This window comes from Notamacropus eugenii, chromosome 3 (genome assembly GCF_028372415.1).
Source record: "Notamacropus eugenii isolate mMacEug1 chromosome 3, mMacEug1.pri_v2, whole genome shotgun sequence".
Taxonomy (NCBI): domain Eukaryota; kingdom Metazoa; phylum Chordata; class Mammalia; order Diprotodontia; family Macropodidae; genus Notamacropus; species Notamacropus eugenii.
In genome coordinates, this window is record NC_092874.1 from 224,081,998 (window position 1) to 224,107,775 (window position 25,778).

General features: G+C 39.6%; 1 protein-coding gene across 3 annotated transcripts in view; it reads left to right on the forward strand.

Moving 5' to 3' along the window:
* The window catches only part of SCN8A (sodium voltage-gated channel alpha subunit 8), a 203,889-nt gene that overhangs the window by 130,463 nt on the left and 47,648 nt on the right, over positions 1-25,778 (forward strand). For all 3 annotated transcript variants that reach the window (XM_072654715.1, XM_072654712.1, XM_072654713.1), the window contains 5 exons: positions 217-504; positions 5,386-5,751; positions 12,353-12,488; positions 20,977-21,215; positions 24,794-24,967. In XM_072654715.1, the coding sequence (XP_072510816.1) occupies positions 217-504; positions 5,386-5,751; positions 12,353-12,488; positions 20,977-21,215; positions 24,794-24,967 (1,203 nt within the window). The remainder of the gene's footprint in view (positions 1-216; positions 505-5,385; positions 5,752-12,352; positions 12,489-20,976; positions 21,216-24,793; positions 24,968-25,778) is intronic.

The window sequence follows — 25,778 nt, forward strand, 5'->3', positions numbered from 1 at the left end:
TTGCCCAAGATGCAAAGTAAATGGAAGAATTTTAACCGTGAGGCCCCAATTTCAGTCCCCCTGTCAAAGAGACTTGTTTTCCTCTCCTTTTCCATCCTTTCCTCTTTTGCTTAAAATCTTTAGTCGAGCAGTTTCTCTAAAATTGTAGATTTTCTCTTCAGTTGCCATGGCTTGCTTACTCCCGATTTGATTGGATTCCTGTGTTCACTCCCCCAGGCTGCCGCCATGGCCACTTCAGCTGGAACTGTCTCCGAAGATGCTATAGAAGAAGAAGGTGGAGGGAGGGGTTCTCGGAGTTCATCAGAAGTTTCCAAACTCAGTTCAAAGAGTGCCAAAGAGAGACGGAACAGGAGGAAGAAGAGGAAGCAGAAGGAGCTCTCTGAAGGAGAAGAGAAAGGGGACAGTGAGAAGGTGTTTAAATCAGAGTCAGAAGATGGCCTGAGGAGGAAGACCTTTCGCCTACCAGATAACAGGATTGGGAGGAAATTTTCTATCATGAACCAGGTAGAGTACTTCTTGGCATGGGCCAAGAATGCCTTTTAATGATTTACAGGTTCCCTGTCAGTTGTCCAGCTGCTAAGTGCTACTGTTCTTTCCCCTGTGCCTACATGTCCTCCAGCCTCGACCCTGAACCCTCAGTGCTGCCTTCCTACCCTTCACACTGCTCCACACTGCCCCCTTTCTGTAGTTTGTAGTAGGAAGCTGAAGTACTCTTAAAGATAAATTGAAATGGAACCAGGTTAAAAGAGAATTTACATAGAGAGCTCTATGTTAAATACTTGTTCATGTTAAGGATTGCCACAGAGGATTAGTACAGGCCAGATGTTCTAGACCTTTGCTTTTGGGGACCAGAATCCTTTGTTTTAGACTGAAGAGCGGTGGTGATGGCTGGTCCTCTTATTTAAAGTGAGGACAAAAAACCACGTACAATTAAAAGCAGCTCTCAGCAGACTGAACTAAGTCTACACACTGGGTGACAGGGGGTACAACATCCATATCAATTAAGCATTTAGTACAGTGGCTAACAAGGAAACTAGACTCTGCCTCTTGCCTTTTAGATTTGTCAGTTACTTTTGCTAATGTGTACTAGCTAAGGAACTAGTCCCAGGAAACCAGTCAGACATTACAAAATGACTGTCGGAAACACTCTCAGTGTTGGTAAAAGCCCATGGAGGCTGTGAGTTTTATATGACTACTCTTCATTTCGTCTTTCCTTTTGCAGCTGGAACCAGCTTGGAGACTGTATTCTAGGATAGAGGGAGAAGAGAAGGTTTTCTGCCTTTTTTTCTTGCTCAGATGATTTGTGTGCTTGGGAAATAATTCTCTGATTTCAGGCATTCATCACTGAAAGGTATAATTCAGTGGCAGTCAGATCATACTCTCAGGCTACAGGTTCTAAAGGATTAGATTTGCCCCGGATTTCTTAGTAGAGAATTTCTCTTTCTGTCTGATGTAGGTCAGAATTAATGCCAAATGACTCTAGTTAGGAACTATGTAGGAATAACAAGTCTCTTAAATCATGAACTGAGTTGATTTGGATGTGATATTTTTTGAGTTGCAGACATGCATTGTTTTTCTCACCACATAAAGTAAGAGCTGGAAGAGACCTGAGCAGCCATCTAGACCAAACCATACACCAGGCCTGCACAAGCTGCAGCCTGCGGGCCGCTTACAGGCCTCAGGTCACTTGCGGCACTCAAAAGGATTTCAGATAGCTCTTGAAAAATGTAGAGGAAAACATCCTTTGTATGTAGAGGGAATCTTTTGGCAGCTGTAAGCTGTCCATGGGCTGCAGGTTGTATAGGCCTGCCATACACAAAAACAGAGTCCCTACTGTAAACCTAGCCAACAAACGGCCATCTATCCTCTGCTTGAAGATCTGTAAGGAGCGGGAGCCTACCACTTCTATGAGCCACTCACCCTACTTGTGGGGCAGCCTTAATCATTACCAGGCTTTTCCTGACCTCAAACCTACATTAGTGCTTTTGTAATAGCCACCTGCTCCTCCTGGTTCTGCTCCTGGGGCCATAACAGAATATACAAGATCCCTCTTCCACATGGTAAACCTTTAACTTGCATTAAACTCTTCAAATACTTGAAGATACCTACCTACCTCTTCTATTCTCCATACCCAGTTCCTTCAACCCATTAGCCTGTGATGATTTACCCCCCAAATTACCCTTAGGATCTGAGTGGGAAAGCACTTCAGAAGTCCTCTAGTCTAATACATATCGAAATGAAAATCTCCTCTATTGGTGTTCATCTAGCCTTTGTTTGAAGACCCCCCCAGTGAGGGAGGGGGCACATAGTTCCTGAAGTGTCACATCCCCTCCCTTGGGGTGGCTCCAATTGATGTAAGGTGTCAAAACACTCTCTGCCCAAACCAGATTTTTATATTATATTTTACATTTTGGGAAATATTTAACAAAATAAGTAGAAATACAGTAGAAGATAGATGTGAATATGTGGTTTTCCAAGCCAACATAGGACTTCCAGGATCCTTAGGTACGTTTGGTGGCCCTAGTTTCTATTTGAGTTTGATGCCACTGCTCTAGTGGATGGAGGATCAGCTGGCCCTGGAGGCCTGGTGTCCAGGTCTGCCAACACTAGCCATGTCATTATAGACAAATCTCTTACTCTCCAGTCTTAAGATGACAGGTTATAGACAAATTACTGATGAGCTTCTCTGGAGAGAGTTTCTACCCTGAGAGTATCCTGAGCTGATAGAATTCTCCCTTCTCTCAGCACTTCCTGGGAATGTGTTATTCTTTTAGTAGCTTTTTGGCCCAGTCTTGACCCCATAAGGAAACCGAAAGATAGATTAGGAGAGAAGCTTCGAGCTCGCTTGCAGCCTTCTGCTCGTTCCATTACACCAGATAATTCTTCTTAGTATCACCTCAGAATAATTACTTAGTGTTTCTAGGAGCACACACATCTCTCAAGTCTAATGGCTTTCTCTAGGCCATGGCATTCTTTTCCTGCTATAAAGAAATGCTGAAGAGTTTTAGAGATTCAGGTGCAGCAGAGAATCCCCTTATGTGGCATTCTGTCCAGGCTCTTTCTTTCTTCCCAGAGTGGGTCCTTGTCAGGGTGTATTATATCTTTGATCAAATGTTAGGATTCTGACCTCACCCCATTCTGGCCCCTTTCATGGTCAGGGGTCATATCTAAATTACTTTCACCTCCTTTTTCTATTTGTTGTGCATTCCCTCGTTGAGGTACAGTGTGATCAAAACATTGTTAAAATTAAGAGAGCCATCTTTGGGTCATTTAATGAGAGCCTCGATGCTGTGAAATTATACAGGTGCTATTAGCTTTTTGCTGCCAAAGCATTTGTGATTAATGTATATGTTTCAGCAGAGGTATGCCCCGATTGCCTCCAGCTTACAAATAAAACTGGTCTTTTGACTGCATGAAAACATTCATTTCCTCTTGATTTTCTCCCATAAAAAATGATAGATTCCTAGAACACATAACTGCTGGCAGAAACTTACTTTGGGAGTCCAATAGGAATATTTTTCCCTGTCCTGGGACTTATGTTTCCTTATGGCTTCTTCGGACTGTTCTGAAGGAGCAACAAGAGCAAACGATCATTTCTTCTTCTGTTTTAATAACTCAATTCTAATAGTTAGGCTTCTTAAAATCCCAAGCAGCATGTTTCAAATGGCTGTCAAACTACTCTGATCTGAGCTCTTTAAGATGAGGCATTTACTGGTGTAAAATAAAAAGTAAAGCTTCCCAGATTCAGCAACCGGACTTGATTTCACAGCCCATTTTTGAGTTGACCCATAGTTCTACCTAACTCAGACCAAAGTCATCGCAGCTTCTTTAGGGGAAAATGGGAAGCGATGCATAAATGTAAGCTGCTATTTTAGTCATGGGTATTGTGTTTTTCCCACCTGGGGATGGCCCTGGGGGAAGCACCATTTTTCACCGTGTCAATTCCCCCGGGGTAGAATAAGCAATCAAGCTTCTTCAGCTTGGATTCCTTGTAGCTCATTTTATATCTTAAGATCCAGATTTCCAAGTCCTGATCAGAACTTGTGTCATACCAGGTGAAATAGGTCACTAGTTTCTCTAAGACCAAGAATAGTCTCTGTTACATTAGTTATGGTATGATAATTTATCCTTCACATTCTCCATCCTATAAAATATAAGAGGCAGTTAATATTTAATTATGTGCCTCAGTGTAAAGGAACATTGGTATAATGGAAAATCATGAATAATCACCCCATCATAGCCATAATCTCCAGAGAAAAGAAACTTGCCATGAGAAATGGGACATGGAGCCAACCCAGACTGTCAGTATAGAATACTCCTAAGGTTTTTGGGTAATCCACATTAAATGTTATCTGAATGCATAATTAAAAGTTGACAACATATGGTCAGTTTTATGGTAAATAATTACTTTAAAAAAAAAAAGCTATCTATGATTTTGTGATTTCTTTGTTGTGACTGATCCTGATCAGTCATTGACTCATTTCAGATCACTATAAGCAGCTTAGAAGGACCTAAGTCTAGAAAGAAAAGACAAACTAGAGGAAAAGAATTATGAGTATAGAAAACATTCCAGAGGAAATGGATTAGAATAGGACTCAAGAATAATGGGTAAAAATACAGTGAGAAAGGATACAAATTGTGGGCATTATTGGAAGGGTCCAAGAGCTGGCGATATTGTGGGAATAGGGCTGGAAAGTTGGGTTAAAAGAAGCAAGAGTGATAGATGAGATTCTTATCAATGCAGCTCCAGATTGCTCAGTGATTTCTCTATCACCTTCGTTATGACACAAGACGTTGATTAAGCGTCGGATTATGTGTAGTCGTTTGGAGTGGGGTTCACTAACACAAAGACAACTTCACAGACACAGACCCTATCCTTCCTGACTTTATGCCCTAAGACAGATACATACTGACTTGGACTGATATGGGGAACACATAAAGGAAACAAAAGAAAAACATCAGATCAGTACATGAAGAGACTGTGGATTGTTTACTTCCTAAATCAAAGATAAATTCATTATAGAGATTAGGGACAAGCACAAGTACCTAATAAAAGAGACAGATGGGAACAGTGGTGGGAATTTACCATTGAGGATGATGGATTCAGAACTGAAAAGGGGCAGGCCATCTTTTCCAACATCATTTCGTATGTGAGAAAGCCGAAGACCAGGGAAGCTAATGAATTCGCCCTGGGTCCCTTAGGTGGTATGTATGGGGGAGTAGGGGAGAGGGGAAGGGTTTGAGCCCGGGTTGTCTCCCAGTGGACAGAAATTGATCATAGCAGGGGGTAAGGGCTTGAGACACCTACCTACCTCCCTTTGTGCTTTGACACAGGAGATCCCTGCACTCCTTCTCTCACTCTCTTTCTCTCTTTGGTTCCCACAGTCCCTGCTCAGCATTCCAGGTTCCCCATTCCTTTCTCGCCATAACAGCAAGAGCAGCATCTTCAGTTTTAAGACACCTGGCAGGTTCCGAGATCCTGGTTCCGAGAATGAGTTTGCAGACGATGAGCACAGCACCGTAGAGGAAAGTGAAGGCCGCCGAGACTCGCTCTTCATCCCTATCCGGGCCCACGAGCGGCGCAGCAGTTACAGCGGCTACAGCGGCTATAGCCAGGGCAGCCGCTCTTCTCGCATCTTTCCCAGTCTGCGACGCAGTGTGAAACGTAACAGCACAGTCGACTGCAATGGAGTGGTGTCCCTCATCGGGGGCCCTGGGCCCACCATGGCATCGGGGCGTCTTCTGCCTGAGGTGAAAATAGATAAGGCAGCTACTGATAACAGTGTAAGGAAGTAAATGGGTAGATCAAGGCTAGGCATGGCAGTCTCTCCTTTTCTCCCCCTTGTTTTCTAGGCCTTCTTTCCTGCCTGCTCATGGTATCTCTCTTTGACTGAGTCCTTTTGTCTCAATACATTTCTCTATTTTCCTTTTATTCTTTCTCTGTTTCCATCTCTCTTATTTACCCTTTCCATCCTCCTCTTCTTTTACTGTCCATTATTTTCCTCTATTTTTCATCTCCACTCCCTTCCTATTCAACATTATCTCTCATGTCTTTCTATCCTCTTCTCCCCACCATCCTACCCTTCCTTCTCTCTCTTTCTCTCCCTCCCTTCTTCTCTCTCCTTCTCTCTCTTTCCTCCTTCTCTCTTTTCTTTTCCCTCTTTCTCCTCTCTCCTTTCTCTCTGTTTCTCTTTCTGTTTCTCTCTCTGTCTTCTCTTTCCCCTCTTTCTCCTCTCTCTCTGTTTCTCTCTCTCTCTCTCTCTCTGTTTCCCCCCCCATCTCTTTTTTCCAGCTTCTCACTTGTTTTTTTCCCCCTGTTTGTGTGCCTGTCACTTTTAGTTCCCTCACCTGCTTTGACCGAATGCCTCTGGCCCAGCGGATGATGCTCTGATGGAATGAGATTGGGTTTATCATAACAATGACAGCATCTGAACCAGTTGAAAACTATCATTGCCTCTTCTTCTTCTTCCTGAACTAATTATTTTGGTCCTTCTAGGAAAACAGCTTGGAATTTAAAACTTCTCATCTAAAAACTTTTTTTTTCACTGCTTCATTAATTTTTACTAATTCTTAAATCTTCTCCACAAGAATAACATAAGATTATCCAAGTATGACTGAGTGTCATCTGAGAAGGCAGGAGATAAAAGAGGACAAAAATAGGGAGATCAGCATTAAACAGGGTTTTCAAAAGTGTTTGAAAGAGAGAAGACTCCAGACGAGGAAAGAATGGGAAGTTGGAGCAGGGACTCATGATATATGGAAGAGGAAGGAAAGGAAAGGAAAAGATGAAATATAATAGATGTTAGGCTGCAAGAGGAGTTATAGAGTACATGTATAAAATCATCCATGACTTGAGATTAAGCATATTTGTTGAGATGTCAGGATATTAACTTCCAGTTTTGCGGAAGCCATCTTTTCTGTCTGGTTTTTCAATTCCAAGCTGTTAAATTTCTTTCTTTTTTTAATTTTAAATTCTTGGCACCTAATTAGCCCTAGTTCCTCCTACCTCTTGCTTCCTGACTTTCCTCTCTCCTCCCTCAGTTGGTATTAAATTTGTTCAAATAGCATGTCAGTGTACTTTGTTCTAATACCTTAGTTCCCTCTAACATGGCATGGAGACACAGCTCCTCTAATTAGCATGATGCATGTGTAAGGCAATTCAACTAATATGGATTGTTTGGTATATGGAATAGAATTTTTATTTAAGGCAGTTCCATTATTAAAGTGATAGTCAGTGTGTAGTTTGAAATAAGTTGGGACTCAAACTTACCTCAGCCCCCTCCTTTTTTTAAACAAAATGTAACTACTGACATAGAAGATTATTGTTATTTTGTATGGTTGATCTTGAGAAATAAATTAAGTATTGCTTAATATGCCCAGGATCCCAGGTAAACTAACCAATTGGTTTAAAAGAAAAACGTTCTTGATTGTCCTTTCAGTTCCTTTTTTGTTTTGTTTTCATGAATTCTATGTCTGTAGCTAAACTTTGAATTCCCAAATAAATGGGGGGGAGGGCAGAGTCGAAAAGTTGATAATGAAGATGAATAGGGCAGATTTCGAAAACAGGAATTTCCCATGTTGGAAGGAGGTGGCAGGAGGAGAATCGAGTTGAATTTTGGTGTTCAATAGGCCAGGTTGGATTTAACTTTCATGTAAAGAGAAGAGGCTAGAAATGAAAATGGTCTCTGCTGTAAGAAGATGCCTGAATTTCTGCTTGAAGGCATAGGAGCAGGTTTCTAAGCAGCATATGCAATGTGTGATGTGGGTGTGAAATTGGGAGTCATTTAGCAGATTCCTATGGAATGTAAGCCCTACTTTGCTAAGTGAGAGCAGCATAGGTGTGGTTCAGGCTTTGGGTCAAGGCATTTAGCTCATACTCTTTGTTGAATCTGTTGACGATGATGTCAGCAATTGTGGAGTGTCCATTCAAAACCGGAGTCAGATTCAGAACCAAGTGAGAGATTAAGACAGGGCTGTCATCCCCAAGGGCTTCCAACCAAGGAGAACGTTATTTTTAGGTTAGATGTGAAAAGTTTGCCTTTCAGTGAGAATGATCCAATACTAGATCTGATCCTCTAAGGAAGTGATTAAAGATCAGGAAAACAAAATAACCACAACTTGAAAGGGTGAGGTGTGTGTGTTATGTGTGTGTGTGTGATGGTAGGATTTGCTAGAATTCAATAAGTAGCAGACATTTTGATATTCCTGCAACCAAAACTTATCATCCCTTTCCTTGACTGCTTAGAGTATATTCAAAGTTCTGTGCTAGAGGTTCTCAAAGACTGGTTCAGAGACTACTAGTGATCCTCAAGTTGATCTTAAATATTAATCTTTTATAATATTGTAAATATCATATGTCTATTTTTATAACGGCTATATTTTTGTTTCTGGCACAAAGTAAGAATTATATTTATAATAAAAAGTAGATGCCACATCATTGATGTTCAAAGCAATGCCATGCTTCCTATTAATTTAGATAGCCAGATCAAAGAGGTGACCATCTTGTGCATAACTGAGATGGAGCAGAAAGCTAGCTCATGGGAACAGGTAATATTGAGGAACTGAGAAGATAAGGTGCCTAGCTGTTGAGATGGAAAAGAGCTGAGTACTAGATTCCTTGAGAAAGAGGTGAAGATATTTTAGGGGCTAATATATAACTTCAAGTAGACTCTTTTTGAATACAGTGGACCTCAAAGGAGGAGATGTTGCTGAGTGCCAGTGGCACTGGGGAGGAAGATATATTGCTATTCATTTTCTAGGACTAGGTTGTTGTTAAGGAGAGGGGGAGAGAGAGGGATAATGAGAGAAAATGTAATGTCATCTGATGGTAGCCAGATCTCTGTATGTAGGTAGAAAGAGACAAGGAAGAGGTCTAAAGTGAAGGGAAGTTTGTTAATTTTGGAGTGGGAATTCCAAGGGACATAAGGGATGAAGCCAGCAAAGTGGAATTGAGTCATGAGTGGAAAAGGGTTGAGATGAATGGGGATGAGAGAATGGGAAGTGGGTCTTAGGGAGGAATTTGGCTTACATTTAGGCAACCAGCTGTTCATCAACACAGAGACTGGAAGAGGAAGAGTTAATGTATTAGTCACAGTAGTCACACCTGAGTAGTGGTCTTGTGGGTCTGAGTAGGAGGAAAGTAGATACACTTTGTGGGTTTTTGTGGGGGGTGGAAGAAGGTACAGGATTGCTTTCCTTATGTGTCCCATTGCTATAACTTCAAGGATTAAAATGTTGCTGTGAGTAATCTATTAAATTGTTATATCATACACAGATAATTGACTATTAGCTGGAAGCAAACTCAGTCCTGACACTTAGGCTAACTAGGAATTGTCTCTTCTGAACTGACATATAAAAAGGTGACAGAGATGTGATCAGACCTCATCTTGATGTCATCTATCTCCCCTTTGGGTCTGGGACAATAAATACTCCCTTTTTTACTTGGACAAAGATCTGTTTCCTGGGACTTTTCAAACCTGCACTGCATAAAATGAGCCATGGTCTGTTTAATTTTGGTGACCTGCTGAAGGCCCTTTTGTAGAAATATTAATTATCCAGACAGAGTAACCCCTTTCTAGTTTCTTGGAAGCATTTTGTTTACTAAATCATTAAAACAATTTTATCTTTAAAAAAAAAAAAAGACGTGTATAGTTAACTCCCAGTTATCTGAGGTAATGAAAGTTAAAGGAATATAGATGATTAAAATCCATGGAAAATTTTAAAACGTCACTAAGATAATTTCACCATCCTTTATCACCAAGCCTCAAAGAGAAGTATTTTGGATCAAAATGCACTTTTTTGACTAGCATCCTTTCAGCTCCCTTACCTTTTTTGCAGTGAGTTGCTAATTAACTGGGTGATTTCTAAAATGTAGACAGTTAAAGAGAAGGGAAGCAAAGGACCTGTATAATCTGTGAATTGGATAACCATTCCCTGAATAACTGCTAGGTGTTTCTTTGGTGGATTAAAAGGTATAATTTGTCTTTTGGGTGGAAGGAAGATTTATTTAAAAACACAGCCTTGAGGTCATGGATGGGTCTGTAATCAGTGCAGTGTCACTTAAATAGGTAAGTTATTTACTGGTCCTTGTCTTTACCAAAACAGGTTTGTCTCAGGTGAAACCTGACATGCACAATAGGTTCAGATCCAATGTTTAAAGTATAAGATTGTTTCAGTTCCCGCTTCAGAACTTCTGCAAGAGGGTATAATTGACCTCTTATGGACTCCTCTGTATTTCTTGGTATCAAGCAATTTACATTCCATTGGTTGCCCTAAAAGTAAGAAGACCTAATTTGATGGCTCTATTGATAGTTTCCTCCTTTTCAGAAAAATTAGATCTATTGATTGATTCCTAGGCATAACGAGGAGAACTATGATTATTTAAGTACAGGATGATTTATTCTTCAGACCTGTCCCAGTTAATTCTTGTTCCACCTAGCCTGCCACTTAGAGAGACTTCTTTTTTAAGTCTTCTTCTGTGTGATTGATTAAAGCACACTTTTCAAGTTGCCCACAATGTGAAACCATGAGGGCTTTACTCTTTATATTTCTGAGTTTCGAATTTTCCTGGCATCATTGCCCTATTCATGAGTCTTGCCTTGCCTGTCTTCATCTTAGAAGTCATAAGCTCCTTATGGAACTGTAGTCTGGGTGATGAAATGACTGTTGTGGAAAAGAAAGGGAAGGCAGAAGGGGAGGCTGGCCATCAGCTTGCCCCAATTTCTACAGCACTGGAAATGTTGTGCCTCAGTACAGGTGTGAGGAATGGCAAAGGACGATTGATTCAGAGAAACTCACTTTGTGGGAACCTTTGACACTTAATATGCATATTCATAAGTGCATAAATATTATATTATAAATATGCATATTCATAAGTGCAAAAATAAATGAACATTAATATAATCTGAGTTCCAGAGGCAATAATTTTCTTTCATCAGATCATATATTTAGAGCTAGAAAAGACCTTAGAGGTCCTCTACTACAATTTTATTCTTATGGAAGTTAAGCCTCAGGGAAATGCAGTCATTTCCCCAAAGTCACACAGGTAATAAATGACAAACTGAACACCTGCTAGAAAACATCTTATTGACCTCGAAGAAGTACGTCTAATGTATATGTTAGAATAAAGACGTTTGGTTGTGGCCTAGCTTTTATTTCTTTTCCCCACAGTAAAGGCCCGCTTGACTCTACTCGAACATATGCTCCTCCAGCCCTTTATAAACATTTCCCTTCTCTGTACTTTGGATGTACTTGTTAAAGATTCTTGGACTGTGCTAGACATGAGCTACAAGACCAGAAGACGTATTTGTTGGATTGTGAGCCTCCAGGGAAGCCAGTTTGAATACAGAAAGGGGTATAGAGAGTGCACTAACAAGAAAAGCTGAGGTGCACATTAGTGACTTTTCTATCCATTGCCACACTAATATGCCCATGGGATGGAAATGAAACACATGTTCCTGGAGAACGGATTGATGATGGGTTTCTTAGAATTTTTAATTTTGTTGGTATTTGATCATTGAGCAGATTCAGTTACATGGTTTGGATTTGGCAATAACCCCTAGAACCTTCTCTTTTCTTTTCCTAGCCACAGGAGAAAAGTAAGATAAATGTTGTCTAAAACTGTGGGGTTTTTTTTCCATATTTCCTTGTATTCCAGATTAAAGTATATATCTTAGGTGGACTGACTTGATAATAACCGTTGTAGCAACCATTGCTGTGGTAGGGCAATTGTTGACCAAGAATTTGCCAGTAATTCTAGTTTTTCCATGCTTGATAAAGTGAAACCAATGATATTTGGTAAGATAATGAAATAGAAAGCTAAGAAATGGCTGAAATGGAAGCCAAGAAAAATTTACATAATATAAAATTTGACATATTATACATATATCCAAGGCTGATTCATTTCTAATCAAATATCTTGAGATTGGGTAATGGAAAACCCATGGGATCCATTCTGCTGGGACTAACCCATAGGTGATTTAAACTGGTGCAAAGTCTGGTCTATTGCCTCTCAAAGAAACTAGGTTGGTTTACTTTCTTTGTTTCCCAGAAGTTTTGTTCACTACTGGTCTCTGGGTGGCCAGATTCCTGGCTTTACCTGAGGATGAAACAAATTCCCCAGAGAACCCCTACCCAACTTAGTCTCCTTAGTGTAAAGGCTACTGAAGATCCATTGTCAATAGTGTTAACTCATGTAGCATGTAGAGTTCTAAGACTAGATTAGGAGATGAAATGAAAAGCTTAAACCCATGCTAACACTTTGGAATGTTCCCCGCCCCCCTCCTCCCCACCCCCAGTAAGTCCTGCCTTCAGTGTTAAAATGCCCCACTCACCCAACTTGGTAATTTTGCAGGCAACAACTGAGGTAGAAATTAAGAAGAAAGGCCCTGGATCCCTCTTAGTCTCTATGAACCAGCTGAATGCCTCATACGGACGGAAGGACAGAGTGAACAGTGTCCTGAGTGTTGTTACAAATACACTAGTAGAAGGTATGTACTTTGTGATTGAAATCCAGGCAGTTTGGGTAAACACACACATGTGTGTATGTGTGTGTGCGCACTTGCATCTGCACATGTGTGCATACACTTCCCTTCCTTCATAGCATGCATCTTAGCATGTGAGAGTTAGGATTATATATTTGGGGAGACCAACCTGTGTTCTGTTCTACTTTGTATATTCGGTGATTCTGACAGTAACTGAACCTTCCCTGCTTTGAGAATATCCATAGCCATTGAAACAGGGGAGGAAGTACAGAAAGCATGGGTGAAGGAAACAAACCAGCACCTCATAAAAATTCCCATTTAAATAGCACATTGTTCTGACTGATCTCTCACATTGTGCCTTGAGGTTTACAAAGTGAGTTCCATACCGCAGAAGCCCCCCAGATATCATCACCTTCATTTTACAGATGAGGGACCCAAGGCTTATAGGGGCTGAGACTTAGCCACTGTCATAGCTTGCTAGTCAGGGTCAGAGGTGGGCTTTCAACCAATTCTGCCTCCAGGCCCAATTCTCTTTCTCCATTGCTCCATCTTTCTTATGAATAAGGTAGAAAGGAGGACTGAGTTTAAAGGTAGAAAGATAGCATCCCTCCCTCAGGCATTCTTCCCACACTGCTTTTCTTCTGACTTACGGTCTTTAGGATTTCCCCTTAAGAATGTCCTTGAGGGGCAGCTAGGTGGTGCAGTGGATAGAGCACCCAGCCCTGGAGTCAGGAGGACCTGAGTTCAAATGTGGCCTCAAATACTAACCAGCTGTGTGATCCTGGACAAGTCACTTAACCCTAATTGCCTCAAAAAAATCTGATTTTTTTTTACATACTTTTAACTATATTTTTACATTTACATACATCTAAAATTGTTTCTGTTGAATTCTATCCCCCAAGAAAATAAAAACAACAGACTATAAATATATTTGATGTGGGAAGGGGGAAGATAGATTAATAGCAGTCACTTGTTGCTAGACCTATGCGTGCAAGGACACTGCTGTCAGTGCTAGAATACCATTGGTTCCATGTGACACTACCAGGTACACAAAGAGGGGCCTAGGCATTTCCCCTTATGAGGGAATCAGTCTTTCAGTAGAAGAGTAGTCAGTCATATGCTGCAAGGCTCCTTCCTTAGCCAGGTTTTTTCTTTTCTTTCTTTCTATTTTTATACATGAGTAAATCCCACATTTAGCTTCAAAAAATGAGCTCTTTGTGTAGAGGGCCTGTGCCAAAGGGGACTCACATATGTCAGGGAGCTTGAACCTCAGGAGCCAGGAGCATTAAAAGGCCTTCACTAGCAGGCCCTTAGGGATCAGGAGGCCAGGGCTTGCTCCATGTTCAAACTCTCATTGCTCTCTTTGTGCCTGTGACTCAGAGTTGCTGTCTCTTCATTCTCTGCCTCAATCAATCCGACCCATGTACTCAGTAATCTACTGACAAGTGACTTCCTCTCGAACAGGACAATCTGTTTCCTGACTCCATTCATTTTCATTGACTGTCCCCCATGCCTGTAGTTCTCTCTCCTCGACCCCAACCTCCTGGCCCTCCTTCAAGCTGCGAGCTAAAATCCCACCTTCTGCAAGAAGAACCTTTTCCCAGTTCTTCAGGCTGCTGAACTCCCTCTGTTGATCATCTCCAATTTACCCTGCATATATCTGGTTTAAGTGTTTTCTGGGACAGGGAGCATTTTGAGAAGGGGAAGTGTTTTCTGCCTTTTCTTGGTGCTTAGCATAGTTCCTGGCACCTGGGAAATATTTGTTGCCTGACTGCCTTCATACTAGCCATCACCCTTTGTCTGTTCACACAACCACCTCCCTAGTTCAGGTCTCTATCCTGTCTTCCCTGGAAGAGAAGCCTCCTGATGGTTCTCCCTGCTTTAGTCTTTTCCCTCACTAGCCTAACTTCCACACGGCCTGGATAACTCTTCTATGGAATGGATCTGATTTGATTATTCTTTCCTTGCCTCGAGGTTAAAATGCAAACTCATCTGTTTGGTATTTAAGTCCTTCCCAGTCTGGCTGCAGTCTGACTTTCTCCTTTTCTCTCATTATTCTTCTTCTTATACATCCTTCCAGCCAAACTGTAGTACTAGCTATTCCCCAAACTTTGTGTTCCATCTCCCACCTTTTTGTATTTACACATGCCTAGAATGGACTCCCTCTTCATCTCTACCTCTAAGAGTCCTTACTTTTCTTTGAGGCTCAGCCTGAGTATCACTTCCATGAAAGGAAGAAAGACCTGGCCTACACGTGCGCACACACACACACACACGCACACACACGCACACACACACGCACACACACACACACACACACCATCTTCCTCTTGAAATTGCTCTGTATTTCCTTATCTGTATGCATGTTATATCTCCTGCTGAAACAGAAGCATCTTAAAGTCAGAAACACAGTAGAGTGGAAAAACTCAGTGAAAAAGGGAATGGGGAGTAGGAGGCAAAAGAATTTCTTATTGCTGATCTTTTATTAGAGTACCCAGAAATATGCCACAGCTGATACTGCCATCACCTGTCTGACTGGGACCTTCCCAAGGCTCTGAATGAATTGGACAGCCATGACTGTAGCCAAGGCTCTCCTTCTCAGTAGGTTTAGAGGCTGCATCCACCTCTGAAAATATCCGAGGCAAAGTGAGAGAATCATCTCACTTATACATCTGCTTGCCCATTCCCTCCAAGCCAAATTCTTAGCCATCCCAAGCATATGGGGGCGAGTGACTGTTTGCAAGGTTGTGAGTCATTTAATAAGCCTCCCAGTCCCTCTGGATTCTCTCCCAGCTCCCAGAATCCAAATGCTTATTGTGACAGAAGCAGGGAAAATTATCCTGCAAAAATCTGCATTCCCAGTGAACATGGACAAGGGAGCTGGAGGATACCCTCTGGAATCCCCTTTATATTTCTTTAGGAAATGGGAATGCCTGCTTCCATCTTCAAGCTGGCAAAGAGCCAGATCCAAACTCCCTGTGTACTGTGGCAATGCTGAAATGAGAAGTCACCATTTGAGTCTCCACTCTCCACACGCTAGCAAACAGCAGACGTTTAGAGATTTAAAAAAAGGGAATGGACCCAGATTCCAAATATGTACTATAAGAATTTATGGAAATGAGAACCTTTTTTTCCCTTTCTTTTTTGGGAAGAAAACTATATTTACCTTGGGAAGGAGTGAGTTCTAAGGAAAGGAAGCCAAAGCAAAGTTTTTTGGTTTTTTTTTTTAACAGACTTCCTTCCCCACGCAAACTCCCACATGGCATCACTGTGGCCCTAAAATCTGTCGAACCAAGGCAACCATTTTCCTAGCAACTAGCAGCCAATAAAAATTCTAGTCAGAACCACTTCACTTAAAATAAAGCTATTACCATGGGTACCTCATGGTCAGAATAAAGAAAGATAGACTTGATTTGTTCTTGGTCAAGCAATAGAGAACTTTTTTCCCCAAAATATCAAATTCTCTCATCTGCATTGGGGAGAAGAAAGCCTATAAATTCACTCCTGTAGAAATAGTATCTTGTTCCAAGGACAATCCAACTTTCAAAACTGGACCTTCAAGAGAATATTGTCTGATGTTTAAGTCAGGTATTCTGTGGCTAACTCTGTAGGCCAAGGCCTAAGAAGAATTATTAACAATGCTTGATGATGGTTTGGCATTTTTACAGTTTTCATAGCTTTCACATCAAGATTCTCCCCATTACTTCACACATCCTAACAAGGCTCACGGTTTCAGTAGTTTTGTCAGTGATGACAAACGATTAGTGAAAGATACCTTTAAAGCTCCTTCCATCCAGTTTTACCCAGTACTGGACCCCCTTCACAATATCCATGGCACAGGGTTATCCAGCCTCTCCCTGCCTGCACAGTTCTGTTCATAGGAAGCTTGCTGCTCTTTAAAGCAGCTTGTTCAGTCATTGGATAATTCTGTTAAAACGTTCTTCCTTATATGGAGGTAAAATCTGCATCCTAGTAACTCCTACATGTAGTGCTAATTCTTCCCACAGAAGTCACATGGAATGTCTGTTCCCTTTGTATGTGACAACTCTCCAGCGATTTTAAAACAGCCACCCCGTCCTTCCCCTGCCTACACCTTTTCTTCTCCAGGCTAAATATCCCCAGTTCTTTCTACCATTTCTTTATATGACGTGGCCTCCAGATTTAAGATCATAGGATTTAGAACTGGAAGGACCTTAGAGATCACCTAATCCAGTCCCCTGGTTCAGCAAAGGTACTCATCTGAGTCGAAAGAGGAAGTTGGCCAAGATCACAAATGATAAATAGCATTTAATAGTTAGTGTTTATGTGGAAGGATGGTCACAACAGCCCTGTGAAGCGATGCTTTTATTATCATCCCCATTTTATAGATGAGGAAACTGAGGCTGAGGGCGGTTCAGTGACATGCCCAGGGTCACCTGTCTAGTAAGTGTCTGAGGGAAGATTAGAACTCAGGTCCAGCACTCTGTGCAGAGCCCTTCTGTATAGCACAGAGTACAGAATACAATAAGAATGGGTTTTTTTCTTGATAGAAATATCATTCCATCGAATACAATCTATGGTTACATTTATTTTGAAGTGGATGGCATTTTTTTTGTTTGTATGTTTTTTTTTTTTTAGCAACCATCTCTCACTAAGCTTGTGATCAACTAAAATTTCCAAGTCTTTTTCACCTAAATTGTCAAGTTCTTAATTTTTCCAATATTATTATATAATTGTTTTTTAACCTAATGGATTTATCGCTGTTAAATTTCATCTTAAATTTTTATTTCGGGCTCTGTGTTCCAGTTCATTGATGTATTTTTTTAATCCTTACTCTCTCATCTGATTAATTAATTAGACAAATTCCATAAGCTTTCTGAGCCTTAGTTTCATCATCTGCACATTAGGATCTCTAAGGACCATTCCTACTGTAAATCTGTGATCTTGTTAATTAAACCCTCCTAAAGCCACAAATTTGACAAACATTCCTGCTTTTTATTTATCCAAACTGTTTGTAAAATGCCTTTTAAGATAGGACCAAAGATAACCCTGTGATACCTAATTGGAAACTTCCCTTCAAGTTCACATTAATCCATTAACACTTCTTGTTTTTTTAAAATATTTGTTTTATTCAATCAAGATTCACTTTCTCACTCTCCTACCCTAATTCCGCTCCCCATTCCATCACCATCACCATTTGAGAATACATGATAAACAAAATCTGTTAGAAATATGTATAGTCAAGAAAAAAAATTTCCAAATGGCTATGTCCAAAAAATATTTATTTCATTCTATATTCTGAGTCATTCACCTCTCTATTAAGAGGTAGGTTGCTTATTTCCTCATTAGTCTTCTAGAATTCTGATTGGTTATTATATTGATAAGGGCTGAGCATAAAAATATTTCATCCCATTATATGCCATCACTTGTTCATTAATTCCTCAATTTACAGGCACCCCCTTAGATTCTCCTTCCTTCCTATATCCAAAAGAACTATAAATATTTTTGTACGTTCTTTTTTTCTTTAGAATTTATCCCTCCCTTAATTTAATGTCCCTTTGATTTCCCCACCCCACTTCTCCTCTTTCCCTCCTATCTCCCTGTTGAATGAAATGTATTTTAGGCCCAACTGTGTATGTATTTTTCCTTCTTTCAACCAGTTCAGAAGAGTGAGGTTTAAATATAAGTCCCTCCCCCCAATCCCTCCCTCCTTGTTTGTATTGAGGTCTGCTTGTCACCTTGATTATTTCCCTTTCTCCTCCTCCTCCTCTCAGTACATATATATATATATATCCCCCAGTATATATTTCCTCTCTTTCCACACATAGTTATATGCACGTTGTCTCTCTCACTAGATTGTAAGATGTTTGAAAGCCGGGACTGTCTTATGCCTTTCTTTGTATCCTCATCACTTAGTGTAGTGCCTGGTACACAGTAGGTAGTTAATAAATGCTTGTTGACTGACTGAATGAATGATCTACAGTCTTGTGGCACTTCTTCCATTTTTCATGATTACTTTTCTCCCTGAAATACCTCATGAACAGACCTGCTATATTAATGTTCTTAAGACATCATTTTGATTTGCCATTTACCTTCTCAGATACTTTCAGTAGTTTCCTGTTTGGTACAGATAAATTCTCAGTTCTGTAATCCTGTCATTCAATTTCTCTTGAGGTCTAGTCCCAATCTATATTATGTAGAGAGAATTATATATTTTCTATACATACTTCAGCTAAGCTGGAAAACTTTACATTTTCCCCAAACTATACCAGGCTTTCCCACTTTCTTGTCTTTGTTCACTCTACTTGAAATTCCTTCCTTGCATCTTCAGTGTTCATGGTTCAGCTGCACCAGTATAATAAAAATGACAATACTGGCTAAGTTAATTTATAGATTTAGTGTTATGCCAATTAAACTACCCAGGAGATACTTTATAGAGCTAGATAAAATAATGACAAAATTCATTTGGAGGAACAAAAGTTCTAGCATCTTAAGGAAACTAATGAAAAAAAGTAGGAGTGAAGGAAGAAAAACACTTCTAGGCTTCGAACTGTACTATAAAAATGTAATTTGTATTACATTAAAAAACGGAATATTGGTGGAATAAGCAGGATAAGGAAGAATTGGAAAACATTGAGTTCAACAGCCCAGTGTTCAGTAAATGGGAAAATATAAATTACTTGCAAAACAACTCCTTGCTCAGCAAGAAGTTTTAGGAAAACTGGAAAACTGTGTGGCAGAAATTAGATTTATACTAATAGTTTACACCATTTACCAGAATAAGCCCAAAATATGTATGCAACCTGAATATCAAAGTTCATACCATAGCAATATTAAAAGAGAATCTGATCTGGAATCTTTCCAAGCTGTCTTGAAGAGATTAGAGGAGGAGAAAGATGCAAAGAGGGGAGACTTCTTAACTTTGCAAGGGTTAGAAGAAATCACAAAATAGATCATTTTGATTACATGAAGTTAAAAAGCTTTAGCGCAAATACAATTGATGCAAGTAAGATAAGAAGGGAAGCAGTAAATTGGGGCTGGACTAATACCTAATATATAGAGAGAACTAATATACACATAAAATCAAAAGCCGTACTTCAAAGAATATGAACAATTCTGAGCATATTGTAAAAGGTAACAAAAAATGAGATTAGTCAGTGATGGAGTGTGGAAAGTCTATCAAACTAATGTCCTGTTGGTGGAGCTGTTCTGGTCCAACCAGCCTAGGAAATGATTGGAAATCATGCTAAGAGGTGATTAAAGTGTCCAGACCTTTGACACCATGATCCCACCACTAAGCATACACCCAAGGACATCAGGACTGAAGTCTCAAATACACCAGAATATTTAAGAAGGTATGCAAAGAACTGCAGAGTATAGATGCCCATTGATTGAGGAATGACTAAATAAATTGTGGTACGTGAGCATGATGGAATATTACTCTGCTGTAAGAAACACCGAATATGAAGACTACAAAGAAGGGTGGGAAGAAGAAACTTAGACAAAGTGAAATAAGCTGAATCAATACAACAGCATTCATAATCAGTACAATTAATGGGGGGAAACGGCACCCAACAAATCCAGGCTGAATGCTGTCTAATTGTAATAACCAAGCTTGACCCCAAAGAAGAGATGAGAATTCAGCTCCCTCTCTTCTTTGCAGAGGCGAGAGACTATGATTTTTGAATTCTGTAACCTGTTGAAGCTGGTTGGTGCGTTGATTTTTTTTTTTTTGCTGAACTTTTCCCCACTCTTTATTTATTTTTGTTCTTAATGACTATGTGAAGAAGAGAGTGGGGAGATATTGGGAAACATTCAGTGACATTTTTTAATCCCTCCCTGCAAACTCATGGAGGTCTGAAACCATATCTCCCTCTTCAGTTTCTCTTATAACACCTTACGCAGTGCCTTCATGTATTTAGCACTCAATAAGTATTTTTTTCATCTAATTGACTTTCTGTTTTGTTTAAGACTACCTTATCGCCAGACAACTAGGTGATGTAGGGGATAGAGCTGGGACTGCAGTCAGGAAGACTCATCTTCCTAAGTTTAAATCTGGCCTCAGACACTTACTAGTTGTGTGACCCTGGGCAAGTCACTTAACCCTGTTTGCCTTAGTTTCCTCACCTGTACAATGGGCTAGAGAAGGAAATGGCAAAGTACTCCAGTATCTCTGCCAAGAAAGCCCTAAATGGGGTCATAAAGAATTGAACAAGATTGAGAACTGAACAATGAATCATATCACTTTTGTGTGTTTATATGTAACCTTGTGTTAGTCATTCTAATTCTTTTCATTTAGTGAAATAAAAATTGTGTTAAGGTAGAGTTCTCTCCTAGTAAAACCATTTGAAGTCTTTTAGTATAATAATTCTTCCTCATAGAGAAGCAGGAAAGCTCATGCACTGTCAATTTAGTTTTACACTTTATGATCACCAATAATGGCTGTTAAAAAAGTGTATTTCCTTTTTCTTCACTACCTGATTGAGAAGTTTCCTTTGTTCTTGCCCTGCTACAGAGTTAGAAGAGTCTCAGAGAAAGTGCCCTCCCTGTTGGTACAAATTTGCCAACACTTTCCTCATCTGGGAATGCCACCCATACTGGATCAAGCTGAAGGAGATTGTCAACATGATTGTTATGGACCCTTTTGTGGACTTAGCCATTACCATCTGCATTGTCCTGAACACCTTGTTTATGGCGATGGAGCATCATCCCATGACGCCACACTTTGAAAACGTCTTGGCTGTTGGAAATCTGGTAAGGCTATCTCCTGATGTTGTCATTTAAACATGGGTTGTTTACTTGTTTGTTTTTTCTATAGGAAACCCTTTTCTGTTGTCTGCTGGTCTCTCTGAATGAGGAACTTGGGTTGGGTAGAAAGGAAAATGATAATTAATTGGCAGACTGATGTGGTAGCAGCCACTCCTAGATTTGAGGACCTCTTGACTCCTCTCTCTTTCTGGAGAACTTGAAAAATGTCACTTAAAGTTACTGACTGCAGAACAAGCCATGATGGCAGACCTGGGACACCCTTCCAGGAACCAAGGTCAGGGGCTCTTAGGTTCTCATCCTTTTTCTCAGACAGATTCCTCTATGTCTCTTCTAAATGTAGCCCCAGCCCACCAAAATAATTTTTCTTCTAAATTTTAGTAATGATGACCACACAGAGCCGGATGCTTCTGTGCACCAAATGGAGATGGAGCTTGCTTTTTCCCCAGTCAACTCTTGACAACCCACTGAGGATTATCTAGGGCAGATACTTACACTGCCTTCCAGCGTATGAGCCACCAGAATCTGATCCATCCCAAATTCATCATAATGTTAGCCCAAGCCTGAGTTATAATTAGGAAGATAAATATGCTGAGGGGGAAAAAAATCACACAGTGTATTCTAAAGACAAACAGAAATGATGATTGGATTATTTTGCTTCTGCTTGTCTTCATTATTGAACAAATTGAGTTGGTACTTCTCAGATTAATTGTGAAAGTTTGACTGAAGGAGATAGATCATCTGATTCTCAGTCATTCCTAGCATCATAGGAATGTCAGAATAACATAGAATCCTCTTATAACACAGTTCACTGCATGAATTTTGGTTTTACTTCAGGTTGGATAATGTCCCTTCAAATACCATATACAATTAAGGCCTGACAGTGTTTGTTGGGAATAAAAGGAAACTTTAGTTCTGTCCCTAAAAATTAGCATTATAAAAGCATGCTGCTGCTCTAAACTAGTTTTTCAGAAGCTAATTTAGCTATAGAAGATTTAGGGGACTTGAAATATATGAAATTGATCCATTAATGCTTGCTTGGAGATGTCTGGTAGCATGGAATGTCCTCAAAGATAAAGGGAAGCTGAGGAATTTTGGAGTACAGTAAGTGAAATTAGGGCTGTTTTTTTAATTGGAAAAAAATTGTGGCATTATATAAATATTCTTATATAAAATTTTATATTTAACATTTTAGAAAGAAAATATCACTAGCATTGTAATATTCTCCAAGAATCTTTCTTCACATCAGATCTGATACTGGGAGTTCTGTAGAAGAGTTTGGAAAGGACTATTAATTGTAACTAATTGGACCCCACAGCCTGATACACAGTGTTGCCTCAATATAGTCAGAGAGCATAGTAAGGATGATTTAGAAATCTCCTCTCTGTGATGAGGATTCATTGCTTAGGCAGACCATGCGAATTCAGATTACTCGAGACTGAACTCTTAATGTGCCAAATGAAAACTAGTCACCCTGTAGGTTGGAGACTGCAGGACTCTCTTTAACCAGTTCTACATATTACTCATTAAATAAAAACTTCCTAAATATTACTTAACTGTAATACCTTAAGGACATATAATGTCATGCAAAATTATGAAAAGTCCATGTAAATCTATTTTTGTTAGCCAGAAATTTATAAATAAGAGTTTCTGCCCTATGACCTTTGTTTTTGCACTCTCCTGCCCCTCTCAAGTCTTTATTTTTCCCAGTTTTAAACAAGTTCATAGGATTCTAGGTCTCTGAGGAATTTTTAAAGAAGTTTTATTGACATTTGTTTGGCCATTCCAGTCACCCCACCATAGAACTCTTCATTGTAATGAACCACTTGAGCAAAACAAATGAATCTAGCAATCACGTCTGACAGTATTTGTAATTTTATGCACCCACAGAACTCCCCATCTTTCACCAGAGAGAAAAGAAATATGTTTCATCATCTGATTTCAAAGAACTGCATTGGTCACTGTCTAATCTCAGTTCAAACACATTTGAATCTAGTTTTCCTTTCCATCACCATAATCATCATGCACATCCTTCGTCTGGCTCTCCTTTCTTCACTCTGCCCCACACTAACAAGTAGTAGTCTTTCTCTCACTTCAAAATGCAGAACGATTCAATAGCCTCCTGTTGACACCTCCCAGGCTCATAACTCTGAAAAAAATTTGTCCCTGGGAAGTATTATTCCCATTTTTTTTAAATCCAACTCAGTTACAGACCTAGTTTAGAGCCATTCGTTAGTACAGAGATAGCTAATCCTTAAAAATCATGAAGAACAGGTTACGTTGTAGCCTATTCACCCACAGTAGGACCAGATTCCAAGGTCAAAGCATCTCTGGTGGCGAGGATGAATCCAGGTGGTTCACTCCAACCAAATTCACAGCAGGCTGACTGACAAACCAGAATGTCCATTTATTCATCTGTCCCGGTGGAATATGCTTTATTTAGTGATTAGAATCTGTACTCCCTTCTGGATATGCATTATGATACCTGGGAAACCAGCTGAGCAAGCAGAAAGTTGTTTAGTCAGCAGAAAAAAAGCAGAGCAGAGGAAGCTGGTTCGTCCTAGGGGATATTTCACCCACTAGACTACAAAGGTGATCTTCCTAGCGATCAAAATACTCTGATCTATATCTCTTGACTCATGATTCTGTATTCTTGACTTTCCTATTTCTAGTCTCCTTGTTCTATTAAAGCAGTGTCACCTTAAACATGTTACAGTTCATTCAATCACAGCTTATCCCACGTTAATTACATTTTAATTTCCTTGAAATTTGGAGGATGTCCTAATGTCATCAACAGCATGTTTTTTGAAAGTTAGGCTTTTAATGAAAAAACCTCATTCCTCTTATCTGAATAATAGTAATACAGTGGTAACACAATCCCTAATCAGTCAGAGATCAAGCATTTATTAAGCACCAACCAAGAATGCCAACTGTTATATGCTGAAAACTGATACTTCAGTCAGAAATCACAATATGAATCATAAATTTACACATCCACTTCTTTTACATTATTTATGTAGGGGTATGGGGGGAAGAGGAGGATCCATCCTTTTTGAAGCCTGAATTTCTCTATGTATTGACTATAAACAGGTGGGAACAAGGGATTTGAGAAGGTGGGATAGAGAAAGGAGATTATTCTCTATTGGAATATGTGATATATTTGAACCAAAGAAAAGTCTTAAGACCAACTTTCAAGGTTAAGAGATAATGAAGGATAATGATAACCTTGCCAAAAAAGGAGGAAAAATTGGGTGGAGGGTAGGCTGTAGTAGAAAAAGGCAGTTTTATGGTAATGATTGTAGAACACTAAAAATAAATAAAATTAATATATTTTTTAAAAAAAGAAAAAGGAAAACTTTTTCTTCACCATTTTGGGTTTCAAGTGTCTCTGAGATAGCAGAGTACAGATGAATACTCTTAGGCCATGGCAGAGGTAAGACTGAATGTGAAGGTGCTATCTTGGTGTTTCTTAGCAAGTTTATGTTCAAAGGTAAATAATGAAAGCATTCTATTTTAATCATCTGTTTTTCCCTCTTGTCCTTCCTTTCTCTTCTTCTCTTCCCTAGGTTTTCACTGGAATTTTCACAGCAGAAATGTTTCTGAAGCTCATAGCCATGGATCCCTACTATTATTTTCAAGAAGGTTGGAACATTTTTGATGGATTTATTGTCTCCCTCAGTTTAATGGAACTTGGTCTAGCAGATGTGGAGGGGCTTTCGGTGCTGAGATCTTTCCGTTTGGTATTCTAACTTTCTTCAGTTTCTTTTAAAGTTTCTTATTTTGTTCTTACCTTTTATAAAAGTCAATATGATAACCACAAAATTCCTACATTATGTTCTACCCCCAGAATCTAAGAGATGGAAAGGACCTCCAAGTTTATCCAGTCTAAATCCTTAATCCTTTTTTCAATTTCGTTTGAATTAACTGCAAAGATCTCCCAAACTTATGATTTCCGGCCTAATATCTAATCTTTTAGTTTCTTTGTAAAATTAAGCTACAGGCATAAATTCTTTTTTTTAGTAATTCCTTAAAAGAGGCATTGGCTCCTCTATGAAATTGATTGCCAAGCATGACTTCTGTTCTAGGTCATTTTTTTTTTTTTAGGTTATCTTAGATATTTCTTCTTGTAACCCAGAGGTTCTTAATCTTTTTTGTTCCATGAACCTTTTTAGCAGTCTGGTGGAGCCCATTCACCCCTTCTCGGAATAATGTTTTCAAATGCATAAAATCAAATTAGGATTACAAAGGGAACCAGTTATGCAAGTTCATTAACCCCCTGAAATTTATCCATGGATCCTCACGAGGTCCATGGACCCTGGGTTAGAAACTCTTGCCCTGGCCAGATATCCCCCTTAAATGACATCAGTTTTCCTCTATTAAAAGATGAAGTTTTATAACCTTTCTAAGTTGGTTATCTCACCTATAAAATGGATTGAATAATATTTGAGATGTTAAGTTGAGTTGAACATTTGTCTTGATTCCTACGTCTTTGGGTAAGAAGAATGCATCTTTTTTTTTGTTTTACTAAAATAATGGTAAAATGACAAAAAT